General features: G+C 40.1%; 1 protein-coding gene across 2 annotated transcripts in view; it reads right to left on the bottom strand.

The window, feature by feature from the left end:
* The window catches only part of TRPC6 (transient receptor potential cation channel subfamily C member 6), a 110,180-nt gene extending 90,205 nt beyond the window's left edge, over window positions 1-19,975 (bottom strand). The window contains exon 1 of one of the 2 annotated variants that reach the window (XM_036115891.2): window positions 19,585-19,975. In XM_036115891.2, coding sequence (XP_035971784.1) covers window positions 19,585-19,754 — 170 coding nt within the window. In that variant the 5' untranslated portion in view covers window positions 19,755-19,975. The remainder of the gene's footprint in view (window positions 1-19,584) is intronic. The other variant, XM_036115890.2, reaches the window with a different exon arrangement.
* Between the last annotated feature and the right edge of the window lie 275 nt (window positions 19,976-20,250).

Genomic DNA, 20,250 nt, shown 5'->3' with positions numbered 1-20,250 from the left:
TGCAATTCAATGCAAGTGAATAAAATTAAAACATCAATTATTGTAAATAATTTTTCCACACACAAAAACTCCTCTCAGGCATTGGTAAACCTCAGGCAACACATTTATTCAGTCATTTATTCAAAACATGTTTGATTGTCTTCTATGAGACAGGTGTTATTTTAGGCACTAGGAATAGAGTGGAAAGTGACTCCCAAGTCCATCCGTTCATTAAGATTACACACTACAGGGATACAAGGGGAAAAGTCCAGTAAACAAACACCAGGATTTCAGATAACAGAGACACGTACTTTTCAGTCCAGAGACTATTTCCTTCTCTGCTCTCTCTAACCCCATCTTCCTCACAGCAAAGGACACTCTTTCCCCTTGCTCACTGTCCAAGAGCAGAAGCAGGGGCTATTTTCCTTTGTCCACAGCCAGAGACACCACCATGTTCTCCAATTTCTGATACCAGCTGACCGCTCCTTTTAAAATCAGGCAATGAATCCACAAATGTTTCCTGAGCACTAGTATTTCCTCAGAATGAATCTCTGTCTGGGCAGAGAAGGGAAAAGTAAGAACCCAGAGAACACACAATAGCCAAGTAGGCCAACGCTGACGTGCACTCAGCAAGCACCTGCTCGACAACTCCTCTTACCCTTCAGCACTGGCTAAGTGGAACACTTGAACGGTAAGAGAACACAGAGGGAGGAAGCCAGAAGCTCGCCACCAGGAGGACCAATCTCGTAGGCAAGGCAAGACCATATTTATTCAATCAAAAGCTACCCCATTTTTTTGCATTTTAAAATCTTTAAAATTGGATTTTATCTTACAATGATGATGCCTTCAATTCGGTGAAATATAGCAATGACAGACCAAAGTAGCATCTGAGAACTGTGGCGAACTTATAGCATGAAAACCATGGTCCAAAGTCAGGCTGTGCATTTACATACACACACATACACACACACACACACGTGTGCACGTGGCTGGACTCCACCCTCAGAGTTTCTGATGCAGTCATTCTGGATATCTAGAAAGTTCCCCAGTGATCCTGGGCTCATACTCGGGGAAGTCAGGCTCTAGGGCAGCTGTCTTTAACTTGAAGGACCCACACCCTTGGAGCACTCAATGACTTTGCAACAGGTACAAAGACCAGAAGAGTTTTACTAAAATCTATTTTCAAATTATCCATATCCACATGCACTTTCCTAAAACCTCCCCTAGATTTCCCTTAGAACACGTCTGCAGTCCATCAGTCCATTTGTCACACTGATTCTCCCCTCCCACCTCCATTCAATCTCCTTCCTCTTCACAGAGGGAAGCAGAGCCCTCATGCAGCCTAGCACAGCCTTAAACATGAAACAAATGTCCCAGAGTTCAAACGAAGCCTCCTTTAATCAGGGCACCCAAAGCTGCCCTGTCCACCTTTTTAAAGGATACATTTCTGATCATTAGTATACTAACAAAAAAAATAAAGTATTACTGAGCAAAGTGTGTGAGGTTTTGATTAAAAAAAAAAATCTGAAATCTGGAGCTAAAATGTCTAGGATCTAATCCTGAACCCACTATTAGTTGTGAAAACTCGAGAAAGCTACTTAATCTCCCTGTGCCTCAAACTCCTCAAGTGTAAACTGCAGACAAGAACAAGTTCTGTTTAAGAACACTGTGAGCATGAAATAAGTTAATATATGTACAGTAATTACAATTGTACATGGCACGTAGGAAATGCTCTATGGATTAGTTGTTATTGTTGTAATTATTAATTTTAAAAATTCAGAAGAAACTTTTAATTTTAAAATTTTATATAGGTTTTTTCTTGCTTCAGAAAACTTTTATAAGGTCACCAATAAAAAGCCTTTAAGAAAAAAATATGTGTGACATATTATGTGTGACAGTTATTTGAAAACACAATTTCAAGTAAAAGGAAGAAAGTAAATATGTTAAAGAAGAACTTGTGTATTTTTAAATTAATGGTTATGAATTTTACATTGCTAGCATTTAGCTTTAATGAGGTACATTTTAAAAGCACTGGATCCATCCTATTTACAAATGTTGATTTCCGCAATATATTGGCAATTACATCCTTTGCAACTATTTAACCCTATAATGAAAAATTTCAGATGGTACCTTAAAGATGTGCAGTAGCATATATTTTTTAACATTCTTTTAGAAAAACCAATGTGAATATCATCAAGACCACTGCTTTAGGAGAGTAAAAGTGTCCAGTTTTAAGGTATTCTCATCATCACCTTTACCAAGTTTTACCCAATTTTTTTCTAACAAGACTGCTCCTTTGGTATATATTCCCAGCAGCAGGGTACAGGGCTTCAGTGATCAATATCATCCTAGATATTTGATAGTATCAAGCTCATTTAGGTTTTTGCCAATTTAGTGGATTTCAAATGATATATCTTTGTGACTGTTTTGTTTTCCAGATTACTGATAAGACTGAGGATGATTGTTGGTCATTTGTGTTTCTGCTGCTGTGAGAAAGCTATGTATCTTTGCCCATCTTTTAGGGAATTTATAAATTTTCAGTATTTTATAAGTGGTCAGTTTCTTTTTCCAGTCTGTAGTCTGTCCTTCCTTTCTTGTTATGATACATTTTGATAAACAGAGTTTCTTAATTTTTATGAATTAAATTTGTCAATTTTATAATTTATGCTTTGTGATTTTTGTGTGTCATAAGAATCCTTTCCTACCCCAAAGTCATTAAAAATTTTAAAGAAACCATAGATGTTTTGCCCCTTAAAATTCATCTGTAATGGATTTTTGTGTAGGATGTGAGGTAGAGATCCAATATCTGGGTTTTTTGCCCATATGGATATACAATTTCCTTAACACCATTCAATAAAAAATGTTTTTTTCCTCACTGATTTGCCCAGCCACCTCTTTCTTATAAATTTGATTCAATTAGTCTATTACAGCAATATCACACTGGCTTAATTAATTTTATAACCTTATAATGTATTCTGATATTTGGTAAGACAAGTCCCTCTAGATGATTCTTCTTCACAAGTGTACTGACTATAATTTGGTTGTCTGCACATCTGTGTAAATCCCAGAATCAAGGCTGGCCAGTTAGCTCAGCTAGTTAGAGTGTAGTGGTAATAAACCTCAGAATCAACTTGCCAGTCTTCCAGAGAGGAAACACAGAAGTTTGTTCCAAATGAATGAATAGGACAGGTCATGGCCAGAGATCTAAGTGAAATAGATATGAATAATATGCCTGATAGAGAATTTAAAGTAATAATCATAAGGGTACTCACTGGACTTGAGAAAAGATTAGAAGGCATGAGTGAGACCCATAACACAGAGATAAGGAATAACATAGCAGAGACAAAGGGCTCAATAAATGAAAAGAGAAACACGCATGATGAAATGAACAGCAGGCTGGAAGAAGCAGAGGAACAAATTAATGACAGAGTAATGGAAAGTAATGAAGCTGAACAAAAGAGAGAAAAAGAATTACACAAAATTAGAATAGACTTAGGGAACTCAGTGATTCCATCAAATGTAGTAAGATTCATATTACAGGAGTCCCAGAAGAAGAAGAGAGAAAAGAGGGCAGAAAATTATTTGAATAATAGCTAAAAACTTCCCTAATCTGGGAAGGAAACAGATGTTCAGATGCAGGAGGCAGAAAGAACTCCCATAAAATCAACAAAAGCAGATCTACACCAAGACATATTGTGATTAAATTGGCAAAATACAGTGATAAAGAAAAAAATTTTAAAGCAGCAAGACAAAGGAAGACAGTAATTTATAAGGGAAAACCCATAATGCTATCAGCAGATTTTTCAGCAGAAGCTTTCCAAGACAGAAGGAAAAGGCATGATATATTCAATGTGCTGAAAGGGAAATGTCTGCAACCAAGAATATTCCATCCAGTAAGGCTGTCATTCAGAATAGAAGATAAAGAGTTTCTCAGACAAACAAAAACTAAAGGAGTTCATGATCATAAACCAGCCCTACAAGAAATAATAAAGGGGACTCTGGAAAGGAAAGACCAAAAGTGAAAGTATAAAGTTAGGAAACACATAGGGAGTAAAAGTGAACATTTCTGTAAGAAATCAGTCAAGGGACTCACAAAATGAAAGGAAATGAAATATAACAACATATAACTAAAATGTGGGGAGGAGAAGAGTAAAGAATGGGTTCAAACTTAAACCACCATCAAGTTAATACAGACTGCTATATGAAGAACAGGTTCTATGCAAACTTAATGGTAACCACACATCAAAAACCACTAATAAACACCCAATAAATAAGAGAAAGGAATCCAAATCTATCACTAAAGAAAATCAGTAAACCACGAAAGAGAGAAAGACAAGAAAGGATCAAAGAAAATCTCCAGAAACAACCACAAAACAAATAATAAAATGACAATAAATACATATCTATCAATAATTACTTTGAATGTAGATGTACTAAATTCTCCAATCAAAAGACATAGGGTGACAGAATGGATAAGAAGACAAGACCCATCTATGTGCTGCCTATAAGAGACTCATTTCAGACCTAAAGATACCTACAGGTTGAAAGTGAGGGGATGGAGAAACATCTATCATGCAAATGAAAGTCAAAAGAAAGCCAGAATAGCAATACTTATATCGGACAAAATTGACTTTAAAACAAAGACTGTCATAGGAGACAAGGATGGACACTATATGATAATAAAGGGGACAATCCATCAAGAAGATGTAACAATTGTAAATATTTATGCACTCAACATAGGAACACCCAAATACATAAAACAGTAACAAACATAAAGGAACTACTTGATAGTAATACAATAATAATAGGGGACTTTGATACCCTCCCCCCACAGCAATAGACAGATCATCTAAACAGAAAATCAACAAGAAAACAATGGCTTTGAATGACACACTGAACCAGATGGATTTAACAGATATGTTCACAACATTCCATCCTAAAACAGCACAATACACATCTTTTTCAAGTGCACATGGAACATTTTCCAGACTAGATCACATATTAGCTCACAAAACAAGCCTCAACAAATTTAAGAAGATTGAAGTCACTCCATGCATCTTTTCTGACCACAATGATATGAAACTAGATGTCAACCACAAGAAAAAAATCTGGAAAGACCACAAACACATCGAGAATATATAACATGCTACTAAACAATGAATGGGTTGGCAAGGAAATAAAAGAAGAAATAAAAAATTACATGGGAACAAATGAAAATCAAAACATGACAGTCTAAAACCTTTGGGATGCAGCAAAAGCAGTTCAAAGACGGAAGTTTATAGCAATATAAATCTAACTCAAGAAGCAAGAAAAATCTTGGGCACCTGGGTGGCTCAGTCGTTAAGCGCCTGCCTTCAGCTCAGGTCATGATCCCAGGGTCCTGGGATCGAGCCCCGCATCGGGCTCCCTGCTCCGCGGGAAGCCTGTTTCTCCCTCTCCCACTCCCCCCGCTTGTGTTCCCTCTCTCACTGTGTCTCTCTCTGTCAAATAAATAAAATCTTTAAAAAAAAAAAAAAAAAAAAGAAGCAAGAAAAATCTCAAACAACCTAAGTTTACACCTATAGGAGCTAGAAAAAGAACAACAAATAAAGCCAGCAGAAGGAGGAAAATAATGAAGATTAGAGCAGAAATAAATGAGAGAGAAACTAAAAAAACCAATAGAACAGATAAATGAAACCAGGAACTGGTTCTTCAAAAAAATCAATAAAATTGATAACCCTCTATCCAGTCTTATCAAGAAAAAAGTCCAGAGCCAAATGTTTTCACAGGCAAATTTAAACATTTAAAGAAGAGTTAATACCTATTCTTCTCAAACCATTCCAAAATTATTCCAAAGCATAGAAAAGGAAGGAAAACTTCCAAATTCATTCTATGAGGCCAGCATTACCCTGATACCAAACCAGACAAAGACCCCACTAAAAAAGAGAACTACAGGCCAATATCCCTGATGAACACAGATGCAAAAATTCTCAACAAAATAATAGCAAACCGAATTCAACAATACATTAAAAACATCATTCACCACGATCAAGTGGGATTTATTCCTGGGATGCAAGTGTGGTTCAATATTCACAAATCAATCAATGTGGTACATCATATCAATAAGACAAAGGATAAGAACCATAAAATCATTTCAATAGATGCAGAAAACGCATTTGACAAAGTACAACATCCATTCATGATTAAAAAAACCCTCAATAAAGTAAGCTTAGAGGGAACATACCTCAACATAATAAAGGGCCATCTATGAAAAACCCACCACTGACATCATCCTCCATGGTGAAAAACTAAGAGCTTTTCCCCCCAAGGTCAGGAAGGAGACAGAGATGTCCACTCTCACCACTCTTATTCAAAAGAGTACTGAAAGTCCTAGCCACAGCAATCAGACAACAACAACAAAAAATCAAAGGCATCCAGATCAGTAAGGAAGAAGTCAAAATATCACTATTTACAGAAGACATGATCCTATAACCCTAAAGACTCCACCAAAATCCTGCTGGAACTGATAAATGAATTCAGTAAGGTTGCAGGATACAAAAATCAGTGTACAGAAATCTGTTTCATTTCTATACACCAATAATGAAGCAGCAGAAGGAGAAATTACAAAAACAATCCCATTTACAGTTGCACAGTTGCACCAAAAACAATAAGATACCTAGGAATAAACCTAACCAAAGAGTGAAAGACCAGTACTCTGAAACATATAAAACACTGATGGAGGAATTTGAAGATGACACAAAAAAGTGAAAAGACATTCCATGCTCATGTATTGGAAGAACAAATATTGTTAAAATGTCTATATTACCCAAAGCATTCTACATTAATGCAATCCCTATCAAAATACCAAAGTAGTTTTCACAGAACTAAAATAAACAATTCTACCATTTGTATGGAACCACAAAAGACCATGAATAGCCAAAGCAATCATGAAAAAGAAAAGCAAAGCTGGAGGCATCACAACACCAGACTTCAAGTTATATTACAAAGCTGTAGTAACCAAAACAGTATGGTACTGGCACAAAAATAGACACACAGATCAATAGAATGGAATAGAAAACCCAAAAATAAAACCACAACTATATGGTCAACTAATCTTCAACAAAGCAGGAAAGAATATCCAATGGGGAAAAGATAGTCTCTTCAACAAATGGTGTTGGGAAAACTGGACAGCTACATGAAAAAGAATGGAACAGGACCACTTTCTCACACCATACACAAAATAAAATCAAAATGGATTGAAGACCTAAATGTGAGACATGAAACCATTAAATCCTAGAAGAAAACACAAGCAGTAATCTCTCTGACATCGGCCATAGCAATTTTTTTCTAGATATGTCTCCTAAGGCAAGGAAAACAAAAGCAAAAATGAGCTATTGAGACTACGTCAAAATAAAAAGCTTCTGCACAGCAAAGGAAACAATCAACAAAACTGAAAGGCAGCCTACTGAATGGGAGAAGATATTTGCAAATGACACACCCTATAAAAGGTTAGTATCCAAAATAATAAAAAACTTACAAAACTCAACCTCCAAAAACCACATAATCCAATTAGAAAATGGGTAGAAGACATGAACAGCTATTTCTTTCTTTTTTTTTTTTTTTTAAGATTTTATTTATTTATTTGAGAGAGAGAATGAGATAGAGCATGAGAGGGGGGAGGGACAGAGGGAGAAGCAGACTCCCCGCCGAGCAGGGAGCCCGATGTGGGACTCGATCCCAGGACTCCAGGATCATGACCTGAGCCGAAGGCAGTCGCTTAACCAACTGAGCCACCCAGGCGCCCATGAACAGCTATTTCTCCAAACAAGACATCCAGATGACCAACAGGCACATGAAAAGATGCTCAACATCATAATTTTGTAGTGGTCCTCTATCTCCCTACTAATGGCTTTTCCTTTAAAGCATTTTTTTTCTTCCAATTTAGTGTACCTACCCATATTTCTCTTTGTGTTTGCCAGATATATCTTTTTTCCTCTCTTGATGCCCAGTTCTTCCATTTCCTTACATTTTTGGATATGTCTCACAATTAAACGAAAAATAGCTGGATTAAGAAAAATCTATTTTATAAATCTGTTATTTCCCCCCTTGGTGAATTTTGTCAGTTAAATTTATTATCTTAACTGATACATAGGGACTTGTTTTTACCATCTTATTTTTTGCTTTGAATTTACCCTGCTTCCTTTTCTAGGCTTCTTTTTCCCCAGTTCTTTGTCTATTTTCCTCTTTCTATTTTCCCTCCACTGGTTGGTAGAGTTCTACACTCTGTTTCTAGGCTTATATATTCTTGTACAAGTTGCCTTTGAAAATTTACAGCATAGAGTTACAGCATCACCCCTCCCAAGCAACATCACTCAGAATTTTAAGTCTGATAACTCCCTCCCAGCTTACATGATACTGTTGAGCATTTTAGTTCTGTCCTTTAAACCCACAGATTAGAATTACTGTTATAGGAGAATGGTTACTTAAGGTTATCTACGTATGTATCCCATATTGCTCCCACTCCTTTGCTACCTCAGACCACCCTCCCAGGGAAATTTTCCAGTCTAGTACAGACTGTCCCTGACTGATGATGGCTCTGCGTACACTTGTTGGACTTTATGACAGTGCGAAAACGATACACATTCAGTAGAAACCGTACATTGAATGTTGAATTTTGATACTTTTTTTCCAGGACTAGCGGCATGTGGTCAAATACTATCTCACTGTTTACAAGAGCATTTTCAAGGAGTCTGTCCGAATCTGGCTCCAGCGCCTCACCCCTGTGTGTGGACCTCTCCGTACTTATCGTCACAGACATGCTGTAGCTTCACTGTGCCTCCATCTCTAATCAGTTCTGAAGATGCCGCCAGTATTTGTCAGCAATTTCCTCATCTATTCTCTGCGTTCCTTGTGGAAGGGGTTGGAATATTCAGAATGTCTCTCCAATCCAGCCTCGCCATCTGCTAGCCTCTCTTACAGATTACACTCTCCTTCTGCATTCTGAGAGGCTTCTTGGTTTCCTACCTTCTAGGGCACAGGTCACTTCTCTCCCATACAAGCAACTCTCCTTCAGGACGGACACGGTCTTCCACACTTTCATCCATTGATCTTTTTATCTCCAACAACACATATTTTTTAATTTATGAAAGTTGTATTGTTTTTGTTGGGTTTTTTTTCAACATGCTTGCTCATCTTGGACAATTTCTTTTGCTTGTTCACTTGTAGGATTCCATCTTTATTTCTTGACGTAATTCATACAGAGTCATTTTCCATTCTTATCATTAATCCTTATACAAATTCTTTGGGGGATTTATAGCTCATATGTGGTTTCTGCTGACTCCCACTTATGATGGCTATTTTCTTCTGTAAGATGAATTAAATAAATACCCACTCACAACCAAGGATCACCAATTTGTAGAGAACCTAGGGGACCAGTGATAATTGAAGAGTCTCAGGTCCAAGGCGGTCTCCTGAACCTGATTTCAAGAATCCTGCCTTTCACGAGAGCTCACTGCTCTGCGGCTCCGCTAGCCTCGGTCCTGTGTATGTGTAAAGACAGAGGCTGGGGGCTTACTCTCCTCACTTCCTGCAAGCACAGAAACACAAATTGTATTATGCAGAATCTAGTCATTTTGTAATAGGATGACTGCCAAGATAATCTATTCTACTACATCACTGGAGGCAGAATTTCAAAAAAGTCTTCAAAACCTCATAATATTCAGAAAAAGAAATCCAGCTAAGTGATAATAAGCTTATTTAATAAGAAAATTTTTACCCTTTGGGAAATTTTATCCCATAAAATCTTGGGTGATCTAAAGAACAAACTACTCCATATTTTCTGAAATTACAGATAATCCAAATCAGGAAGAAGGTCAAGAAGATAGAAATAAAATTCTTTTGTCCTCTAGTTTAAATCTAAAATTACTGCATCATACTTTTATTTATGAAATAAACTAGGAAGATCATTTTTCTCATTCTTTTTCATAAAACACTACATTACTTTCCTGACATTGTATCAAGCATAACATATAGATACATCATTTATTCTCCTAAAATATATCAATAGTACCTGGTATATAGTAGTATTTGATGAGAACTTACTGAATTAAAATATAATATTTCCCAACTTATCTGATAATATCTGATCATTGGATCCTAGGTAGAAAAATGAATGTTTAAATCTCATAGCTTTGTTCTTGGATAAATACATAGTAATGGTTTTCTTGATTTAAATTAGGTTTAGTTCCTAACTCTGGTTTTCATAGTGAATCTAAAGTACCTGAAACAATAGAATTCCAAAATTCTGGGGAATTTTTTTTTTTTTTTTTTTTTTAAAGATTTTATTTATTTATTTGAGAGAGAGAGAATGAGAGAGAGAGAGAACACATGAGAGGGGATAGGGTCAGAGGACGAAGCAGACTCCCTGCCAAGCAGTGAGCCCGATGCGGGACTCGATCCAGGGACTCCAGGATCATGACCTGAGCCGAAGGCAGTCGCTTAACCAACTGAGCCACCCAGGCGCCCTTGGGGAATTTTTTTAACGTTATTCCTAGGCAATCCTCCTAGTAATTCTGATTTAGTTGGACTTTCGTAATTCTTCGGGACTCTATATTTTTAAAAAACAATCCAGGGGATTCTGATATATAGCCAGATTTGCAAACCAGGTCCTCATCCTCTGGTACATATGTTTAAACAAGAGGCTGCTAATATATTCTCTGTGTTTACATCACATAATGTGCAACACCCTTCCTTTAGTAAATACCTCTCACTATAATGTTCTAGTGAGAGTGTCTCTGACTCTTGCAAGAGAAGGGAGTGAAGATAGCTGCTAAGCCCCTCTGGGTGTAAGGGGGATTGTAAAACAATTTGAAAATAATTGATCCAATCTTTAGAAGACAGATTGTAATGAAAATCAACTAGATGACTCTGACTTCTGAAGGTTTGCCCAGGCATGACTCAGTCCAAATCAAAGTTATCAATATATTATCAATAATACGCAACTTTCAGACCATTTTCACTTAACCATGACTTTCTCATTTTCTTGATTTTAACTTGAATTACTTCATTCAAGTACTTAAGACTTTCCTAGATATAAAGAGTTTTGGTCTTGGGAAGTTCAGTTTTATAAAATTGTTTCCATTTAACTTATATAAAAATTCAAGTAACTGGGCGCCTGGGTGGCTCAGATGGTTAAGCGTCTGCCTTCGGCTCAGGTCATGATCCCAGGGTCCTGGGATCGAGTCCCGCATCGGGCTCTCTGCTCCTTGGGAGCCTGCTTCTCCCTCTGCATCTCTCTCTCTCTGTCTCTCATGAATAAATAAATAAAATCTTAAAAAAAAAAAAAAATTCAAGTAACTTTCCTCTCACCATTTTAGTAAAAACAAAAAAGACAAATCCCCCTGGGTGTTTTGTCAAAACAATGTAAAAAAAAAAAAGAAAGAAATCGTTTATATTAATATTTTTTGTTTGTAGGATTATTAAAAATATTTAACAAGCACTATTTTAGGGCTCAAGCGTATACCACAACGCTCTTAGAATTCATCAAATGACCTGAACTGCAGGAACATAAAACTCCAATATTGCAGTGTTTCTGAAAAAGCTAAGAGGAAAACATGGTACTTTAGCAGCAGAACCTAGCAACACCATGTGAGTCCCAGAGAGAAAAGAATTTTAGAGATAAGGCCAACCCACTGAAATCACTTTGTCTAAAAGAAACATCGATTCATTCATTCAACAAACATCTCATGAGTCCCCAGTCACTGTTTACAGGCTAGGTCCCTGTCCTCAGGGAGGTGCCATTCACACGGAGGGAAAGAAGTACAGACAAGGAGGGTCGAAAACAAACAAGCAAGCTCACAAATAGGAGCTCACATAACCTGTCAACTATGAGCTCAAGTTCTGGTTCAGATGCTTGAGGAACATAAAATGGGAAGTTACCTTACGTTTTTGAAACCTCTGCTTCCTCATTTACAGATGGAAATCACAGAAACTACCACACAGGTTTGCTGGGAGGATCAAATAATATAAATAAAGCAAAAGATTGTCATAGTCCTATCTGTGTTTTAACATCAGCTAGAGAATAAAGTTCAAAGCCTGTAAATTCTGGACAGACCAGAAAGGATGTCCTTAGCCCTATAATCTTTCCTGTCCCATCTTCTCTCTCATTTTCCCTAACTCTAGCACACAGGACACTAGGAACTGTTAATAAAACAGGCTAGCTCCCTATAATTGCAGAGTCATTTTAATTGCCTAGCACCAACAGCTTTTGGTCTATCATGGACTCTTTGAGTTCTTTAAGGAAATGCTGTGTCACCATCGTTCTTTTTGGCACCGAGGACAAGTTCGTGTGGGAAAACATGGGCATTGAAGATTCTGAGTTGAAAAGTGACTCAGAAAAATCCATTTCTGGATGTGAAGGAACTTGGGGAATACTTTAACCAAGTTTATTTTGTTTAGATTTCCTTTTTTCATATGTGCATAAAAGTCTCATACAACCCAAATCTCTATCTAATTAAGTATAAAGAGCTGTTTCAGTAGATACAAAACAAAAATCTAAAGTATAGTTTAATCGATAGGATTTTTTTGCTTCTCTTTTCAACGCATAGAAAACATCAGGGCAGGCTACACAACTGATAGAACTTTAGATTCAATGAAACATGGTGTTTGTGGTTCCCAAATATGACACCTGGCACATCAAAGGAGTTAAATAAGTATTTGTTGAAAGAAATTAATGCATTCTGCAAAATGGAATACAGTGTCTGGCCCTGAATGTCCCTCCAAGAAAAGATGTTCTGCAGAAAACCTTCCCCTGGGATTCTCACCGTGCCGAGGGATGTGCATCTCACCACTGCCCGCCACCCCTCAACCTATTCATTGCAAAATTCTTGTCCAAAAGAGCTTAACATAGTAACAATAAAAACTAGTTTTATTGGTTACAGTTTAACTGCCTAAAAGAATTTCAAAAAGAGCTTTAGAGACATGTCGCTTCTAATTCTTATTATAACTCCCAAGATGCTTTTGTTGGTAATTCCCACGAAGAGATCTCTTCTCAATTTTGTGCGAGGGTTTTGTGCTACAAACCAGAGCTACTGGAATTTAAAGATGAAACATGTCTTGAGTAGACAGTGAGTCTTAACGTGCCTATCCACACTGTAATTTCTTCTGGCAATATACACTTCCAGATGACTACCACGTAAGATGCTTTAAAAAACTATGCAGATCGCGCCATGACATCTGCATTTCACTACCTGGTACATCACTGCACAGAAGTGACTTCATCCCCATGACAGACAGAAATGAAGAATAAAAGAAAGCTTCCTTTTTTGTAACCTCTGCGGAGTCCTACTCACCTTCTGGATTGTTTGGTAAAATTAGTAAGTCATCTACAGATTAGTTAGCTTTGGTACATTCATAATTTTCCTTTGGTGAAAAAGACTGGCAGTTTTTCAAAACCTAGCTTCCCTGTTCATCTGGTTAAGCGATAACGTGAAGTCTTCTACTCCTTCCTGTCTTCCTTCCTTCTGTCAACTCCTAAGCGTGTAATCTTTAGCAAGTCACTTAACCTCTCTGCTGTGGTATTCTTTCTCTTTCTTATCAGTAAAATGGGGATTATAAAAGTGCATACCCCATAGGCTTGCTGAGTATGAAGTCACTTAATACCTACGAGGCACTTAGAAGAGTCTCCCACATAGAAGCTGCTAAAGCCCATAACAAATCCAGCCACCGTTTCCATTATTGCTGCACATGATCAAATAAGGTCAACAGAAATGAATCAATCAATAAATTAATAAATTAGTGAAAGACGAAGTGGAATATAAAGCTCGATCCTCAGAGATGATGATTTCAGTAGAAAGAGAAGGTAGAGGCAAAGCATACTGATTATGCTCTTCGTAACCTTCCTTCCTGTCTTGTCCACTCACCCCGAGTATAACTTGATATAATGAGCACAGGACAGCACTCTTGCTTCAGTAGATCAGAGCCAACCTGTGCTGTCTCAAGTCCCTATGAAAAGACAGAGAAGAAATGATGCATGTGCTCTCCAAGGGCACGAGCCGCCACGTATCCAGCTGCGGGGGCTGCTGAGTAGGGGCTGTGTGCAGCCTCCCAGCCCAAGAACTCGCTCGCTGCGTCACTGCCCCAACACTGCTGAATTTCAGCATTGCCATTTATAAATTGGACATTACGAACAGCCCAGTGGCCACTCTGAAGAGCAAACTACATTTGAATGACAGGTAGAAAAGGTCCGGCTACAAGGTAGGTATTCAAAACTGTTAGTCGCCCAAATATATATAAATATTTTCAAGAAACTCCCAGTAAAGGGTAAGTAGCTCAGTTAACATCACTTCTCCTTGTCCTGGCTGAGTTACCTGAATTAGGTAGGGAACAATTATGCTGCAATCATCTATGTTGTTTGGGAATCTGTAACATTCATTTCTCTATGCTTGTTGCAAACAGACCTTCTGTAAGAAATGTGATTCAATCAATTCCAAAGGCTTAAGAGTCTTGAACAGCACACCAATTTTAGACGCCAAAGTTTAACTGAAATTTGGCGTATAGATGAACCCTTCTCCCTGTACTGAAAGTCCCAGAAGATTCTTAAACAAAGAGCAATCAGAAATGGTAATTTCATCCAACTGGATCCAATTATATTTAGCATATTTTATAAAAGAGGGAGAAAAATAAGAATGGACTCAAAATGTTTTCTCTTTATGATTTACTCTCTAGGAGGTGAAGATGAATTGCCTTATGAAGTTACTTCTTGTAACACAAGGAACATAACTGTCTAGAAAAAAAAATGCAATGTCTTCCTAGAGATAAACATTCTGTTACAAATATGGGCCTTTCAGCACATCTACCAGTAACTCCACAACCTGCAAAGATCACCCCCTAAAAAAAGTGTTCATGATAATAATTTGTTATCAGCAGATGCTGAGTACTTCAAGCCAGGGGAGGTTTGGAAACAAAATGGGTAGTTTCTGTCGTGCAGAACAGACCTCCAAAGAAGAGACCCACCGTAAATCCAAGAGACTGGGGCAGATGTTGATTCATAAATGAAGAAGGGGAAGCAAATGCAAAGGTGGTTTTTACATTTGCTTTTCCGCTACTAGCAGCTTCCAAACTGCAAACCCTTAATCAAAGTCCAGGTCTTTGCTTCATGGTTATAGATACTATTTTTTCAAAGGTCGTAATGGATACTAAGGTCCTCTCTGACATCTAAACTACGACATACAAATGCCTTTTTGTCCATATTCATATTTAAAGAGATCCTATCAGCAATGGAACACCGACTTTGTATAAAACATTAATAATTTCTTTTATGTAAAAGAAAAACCACAGCGCTTACAAGCTACACATTATGTAACAGGTATCAAGATACATTGTGAGTACATTTCCATTGTATATATTTTTATTTTAGAACTTATTCAAGTCACTCGTATCTTGGTTCATTTTAAATATCTCCCCTTGTCTTTAATGTTCTGCAATTTCAACATATGTTTAAAGGGGTTTAGTTTTCTGGTTTGCACTAATATTGTTGTACTTCATAAACATGAGAATTCACCATCTCTGGAAAATCATCACCCATTATCTATTCAAACATTGTGTCTCTCTTGTTGTCTGTGTTCTCTCCTTCTGGGGCTCCTATCTTCTTGTTCCAGAACTCAATAATATTCATATTTTTCATTTACTTATGTCTATGCACTCTGGGTATTATCATCAATTATGCTATGATTAATCTGCATTTTAACCCTCCCATTGAGTTATTTCAAAATTTTATTTTTCATTTATAGATTTTTCTGTCTTTAAAAAATTAGTCTTTTATTTTCTTGGGGTCTGATTTGTTATATATTGTCGACATTTTATACATGCCCATTTTACATTCTCTTTCATGTTGTTCTATTATGTCAAGTGTTTAAGTTTAAAAACTGCTGTTGTGTCTTCTGCTGACTCTCCCCAGGGATTATATCATCTGCTCACTCTCATTCGTGATTGATCATTTCCTTGTGCGTCCGGTCATGTATTAGAGTGAGCATTTCTTCAGCGGGCTTGCTGTTTCCTTGAAAATCCTTGGCAGTCTAGATGATTGGTACTATCGCTTAGGGATGGCTTTGTGCTTTACTCTTCGAGGATCCCCAAGGGTATTTTCTGACATGAAGATTTCTAGGTCAGAAAGTGGTGTAAAAAACAAGTGCAAAAACAAAAACTCACATGACACAGGAGCAAAGAATACAATTCTTAGCCAAGGATTTCTTTTTCTCTTACTAATTGGGTTTCTTATTCTCACTCATTGCTGGTGGTATTTTTCCAGCCTAACTTTTCATTAAAGGAAAGGTCCTGGTTTTACGCAGGGGGCAGGCATGTCTTAGTCCCAGCTCCATGGCTCATCTGGAACCAAGGCCTTAGCGTCATCTGTCCCATGCAGACGTTCGACTCCAACCACCGTGTTCACGCAAATGCATAACCCACGAAGCAGCCACAGCTCAGTTCAACACAGGCTATACTCACTTTTAATTGCTTTGCTTCGGGCACATGGTAATAATCCCTTTTCACTGATTCACTGATTGCAAAATTAGTTAATGTTTTGAAATCATTTTAAATATTTTATCCAGTTTTACGAGGTATCTGTAACCATAATTTTTTTTTTAGATTATCTCAGTCTACCGCATTGCAAGAGCTTAATCAATTAGTCCTTCCCAAGCAGAAGGCTGATGGAACTGTATTTCAGATCTTGAGTAGTTAGAAACCCTCCATATTATTTTTTACATCCAGGATTCTTCCCCATGTTCAAAAGTAAATAGACTAGAGACAAACTTTTAACTTCTAAGTGAAGTAACTCTCTGACATACCTCCTGGACCCGGGGAGGACTTAGACCATTTCTTGCTAATCACCATCACCAACTGATCAAAAGAGAGTGTTTTAACTGATTTCTGACTAAAAGTAGGAAAGAGAGAGAAAGGGAATCTTTTTTTTTCCTAAACACTATTTCGAATGTTACCACTTAAACACTATTAAGGCCTGAATATATGCAACTGCTCTCAAGAAGATTTGCCACAATTTTCAGTAGTAAAAGCCCCATGATATAAACAACATAAAAATCTTTCCACATACGAAAACTACGAAACAGAATTTTTTAGCAAAAGTTACAGAATTTATCCCACAGAAATGACAACTTGCAATAATTTGTGATCTCCTAAGGGAAAAATCTCAATGATTTGAGAAAATGGTGATGTCCACATCTCCAGTGTGCCACTTCCACAAGTAATTCACCTCCCACTCTAGGAAAATAGATGACATTGCTTACATCACAAGTCAAAAGCGTAAGGAAGGGCTTTTTTGTACTCTACCAGAAGGAAGGGATTTTCTTCAGTTCCATCTCGTACATCATAGGTGTGAAGTACTGTTGTTGACTGGTCTAAACACTGTACTTAATTATTCAACTGGAAAAAATAAAAAACCTCACCAGAGTAAGCAGAATGAAAACTAACTACAGAATCTTATGGAAATAATAGATTTAGACAAAACAAACTCTTATTCTGGAATATGGTTCATCCTGTAATTAATTATAGTATCTTTGACATGATACAGGGGTGTTCATTATGAACTGAAGCACATTAAAATATTTCTGTCATCTCTCTGCTGTCCTGGTCTACACATTTAGAATGGTCTGAGATTCCTGAAGTAAGAGAGGAGAATGCTTATTCTTTAGAGAGCAGGTAATGTTAAGAAGTGGATAAATCAATAAGGCGGTGGGTCACATTCGAAGAAAGCACTGGGAAAAGTTTACAGGACAATTTCGAATTATTACTTCACTTAGTCTCTCTCACTCCTAATTTACAAACACAAGTTTTTAAAATCAAAATTATTTTTCTCACAGACACAGTAACAAATTATAGGACGATCAGTTGAAAAAAATTTTAAATTTTCTCTACAGGACAGCCTGATTGTTAAAAAGCTTTTTAAAGTTGCTTAAGTAGCTGCAGGTGACATTATCAAATACCTAACCCTCAGGCTTAGCGGGTCTCAAGTCTAAGCCAAAAAAAAAAAAAAATTCACTTATGTTTTAAACATATACCCTCAAAGCACGATTGAAAATAGCTGTATTCAGAATATCCAGGATTGATTTGTTTTTCTTCCCGTCTGTTGTTCTTGGCATGTACCTCCTTGCTCCTCAGGGTGTGGTCCGTGGACTAGCATCATCTCAGAGATCATTAGATACACAGACTCTTGGGCTGCACCTGGGCCCTGCTGCATCAGAATCTGCATTTTAACAAGATTCCCGGGTAATTTGTCCGCCCATTAAGGTTTGAGAAGCACTGTGCTATAAGACATAGAAATATTTTCTAATTCAATGTCAAGTACGAGATTCTTTTGTGGATGATGAAAATGTCATGGAATTAGACAGTGATGATTTTTTCACACCTCTGTGGATATATTAACTACTGATATGTACAATGTAAATGGATGAACTCTATGGTATGTGATATATATCTTAATTTTTGAGAAAGAAAGAAAATAGTAAATACTTTCCAATTGTACAGCACAAAGATGAATGGAACCAGTTCCAACTTTTTTCTATCTTGGGAAAAAATTAGATGCACCATTTCCTGGGGCTCGCCTCTTCCTGAGAAAGGGAACACACCAGTCCTTGACGCTGGGCAGACCTGACCAAGGGTTTGCAGGAGCCGGCAGGGGGGATGGAGTGGGGAGCTGAGCGTCCCCAGCACCCCCACCACGTACTCTAGAGCTGCTTACCGAACTGCTGCTGAGATCTGCTTTCCTCGGGAAACCGCGTGCGGAAGGAACGTCAGGAACCCACACTACCCAATCGAGGGAAGTGACAAAGAGGCAGAGAGGCTGTCCGCCAGCCGCCCCTGAGCTCCCCGGCGTGTGCGGGATGGAAGGCTTCTCACTCATTCCACCCCCTGCCCGCCCCCGCCAACCCCCAACCTCCCTCGCAGAAAACCCCCTCCAGATTCTTAAATAAAATCCCGTAGTCGCTCTGGGTTCCCCGCAAACGCCCTCGACCCCCTCGCCTCCACAACGGACGAGTCTCCCGCCCCGCACCCCCTGGGCGCCCTCGGGGAACGCCTGGCGCTCAGGGTGGGAAAGCCTCCCGCGCTTCCCTGTCCCCGACCTAACCCGGCGACCTGGGGGCCGGGCGTGCCGGGCAAGCTCGCGCCTCCACTGACACCTGCGAACTTGTGCGGGGTCTGGCAGCGGGAGGGCCCGAGCGCGCCCGGCCGAGGGCAGGGGCAGCAGCGCGCGCGGACGCGGGGCGCGCCGGGGACCCTGAGCCGGGTAGCCTCTCTCCCTTAGACCCCGAGTCTCGCGGCCCAGCCCGTGCCTTCGGCGCAGTGCCAAGGGGTCTGAGCAGACGGGGAGCTGCTGGGGCTCGAGACCGACACCTGCCCCTCCTTCGCGGAGTCGGTACCCCGAGGTCACGCTCTCCCGAGCCAACATACCCGTGTGTGCTCACCAGGGACAAAACCTAGACGCGCGCGCCCCTCCGCTCGCTCGGGGCCCAACCCAGGCTCGCACGGCCCAGGGAGGGACACGCGTGTCCGGACGCGCGCGGCCCCGGCTCCCCCCTCCCGCCGGCACCCCCCGCCCGCGGCGCCCGCACTCACAGGCAGGGGTAGTAGCCGTAGGCCGGCCGCGGGGGCTGAGGGCAGCAGTCGTCTCCGGGCTCCGAGTCCAAGAGCAGGTAGTCCTGGCTCTCGTTGCGCCGCGCGCCGGCTCCGGCCGCCCGCCGGGGAGAGCCGCCCCTGCGGGGCGCGAACACCGGGCTCTGGTTCATGGCGCGAGCGCCCGGCCGGCGGAGGGCCGGCTCTCGGGGCAGGCACGTCGGCTGGCCCGGCGGGCCGGTGCGCAGAGACGGCGCGCGCAGGGGCCCGCCACCCCCGTCCGACTGGCCGCCCGCAGACCCGCGCCCCGGGCACCGAGTTGAGGCGGGGGTTGCGGACGTCCGCGGTTCCGAGCTCTGCGAGCGGCTCCCAGGCCGGCCGGGGGAGAAGTCAGCACTCAGGGGGTCACCAGGGGACCTGGCCCGAGCGCGTCCGGCGAGGGGACCCCGCGGGGAGGGGGCCGGGGCTCCGGGGCGGAGCGAGTGCGGGCGGGGCGGCGGGCGCAGCGGCGCGGGCGAGCGCAGAGCGGGGCACCCGGCTGAGTTGCCGCGTCCACCGAGGCTCCGGCCTCGCTCCCCCCGGCCTCCCCCGCGTCCTCCGGGGGTCCCCACCTTTAAAGGGATCTGAACCGGCCCCCAGAAGTCAGCCGGTCTGGTCGCCGCCACTTTC

This window comes from Halichoerus grypus, chromosome 11, assembly GCF_964656455.1.
Source record: "Halichoerus grypus chromosome 11, mHalGry1.hap1.1, whole genome shotgun sequence".
Lineage (NCBI taxonomy): Eukaryota > Metazoa > Chordata > Mammalia > Carnivora > Phocidae > Halichoerus > Halichoerus grypus.
This window is presented reverse-complemented; position numbering and strand designations above follow the sequence as displayed.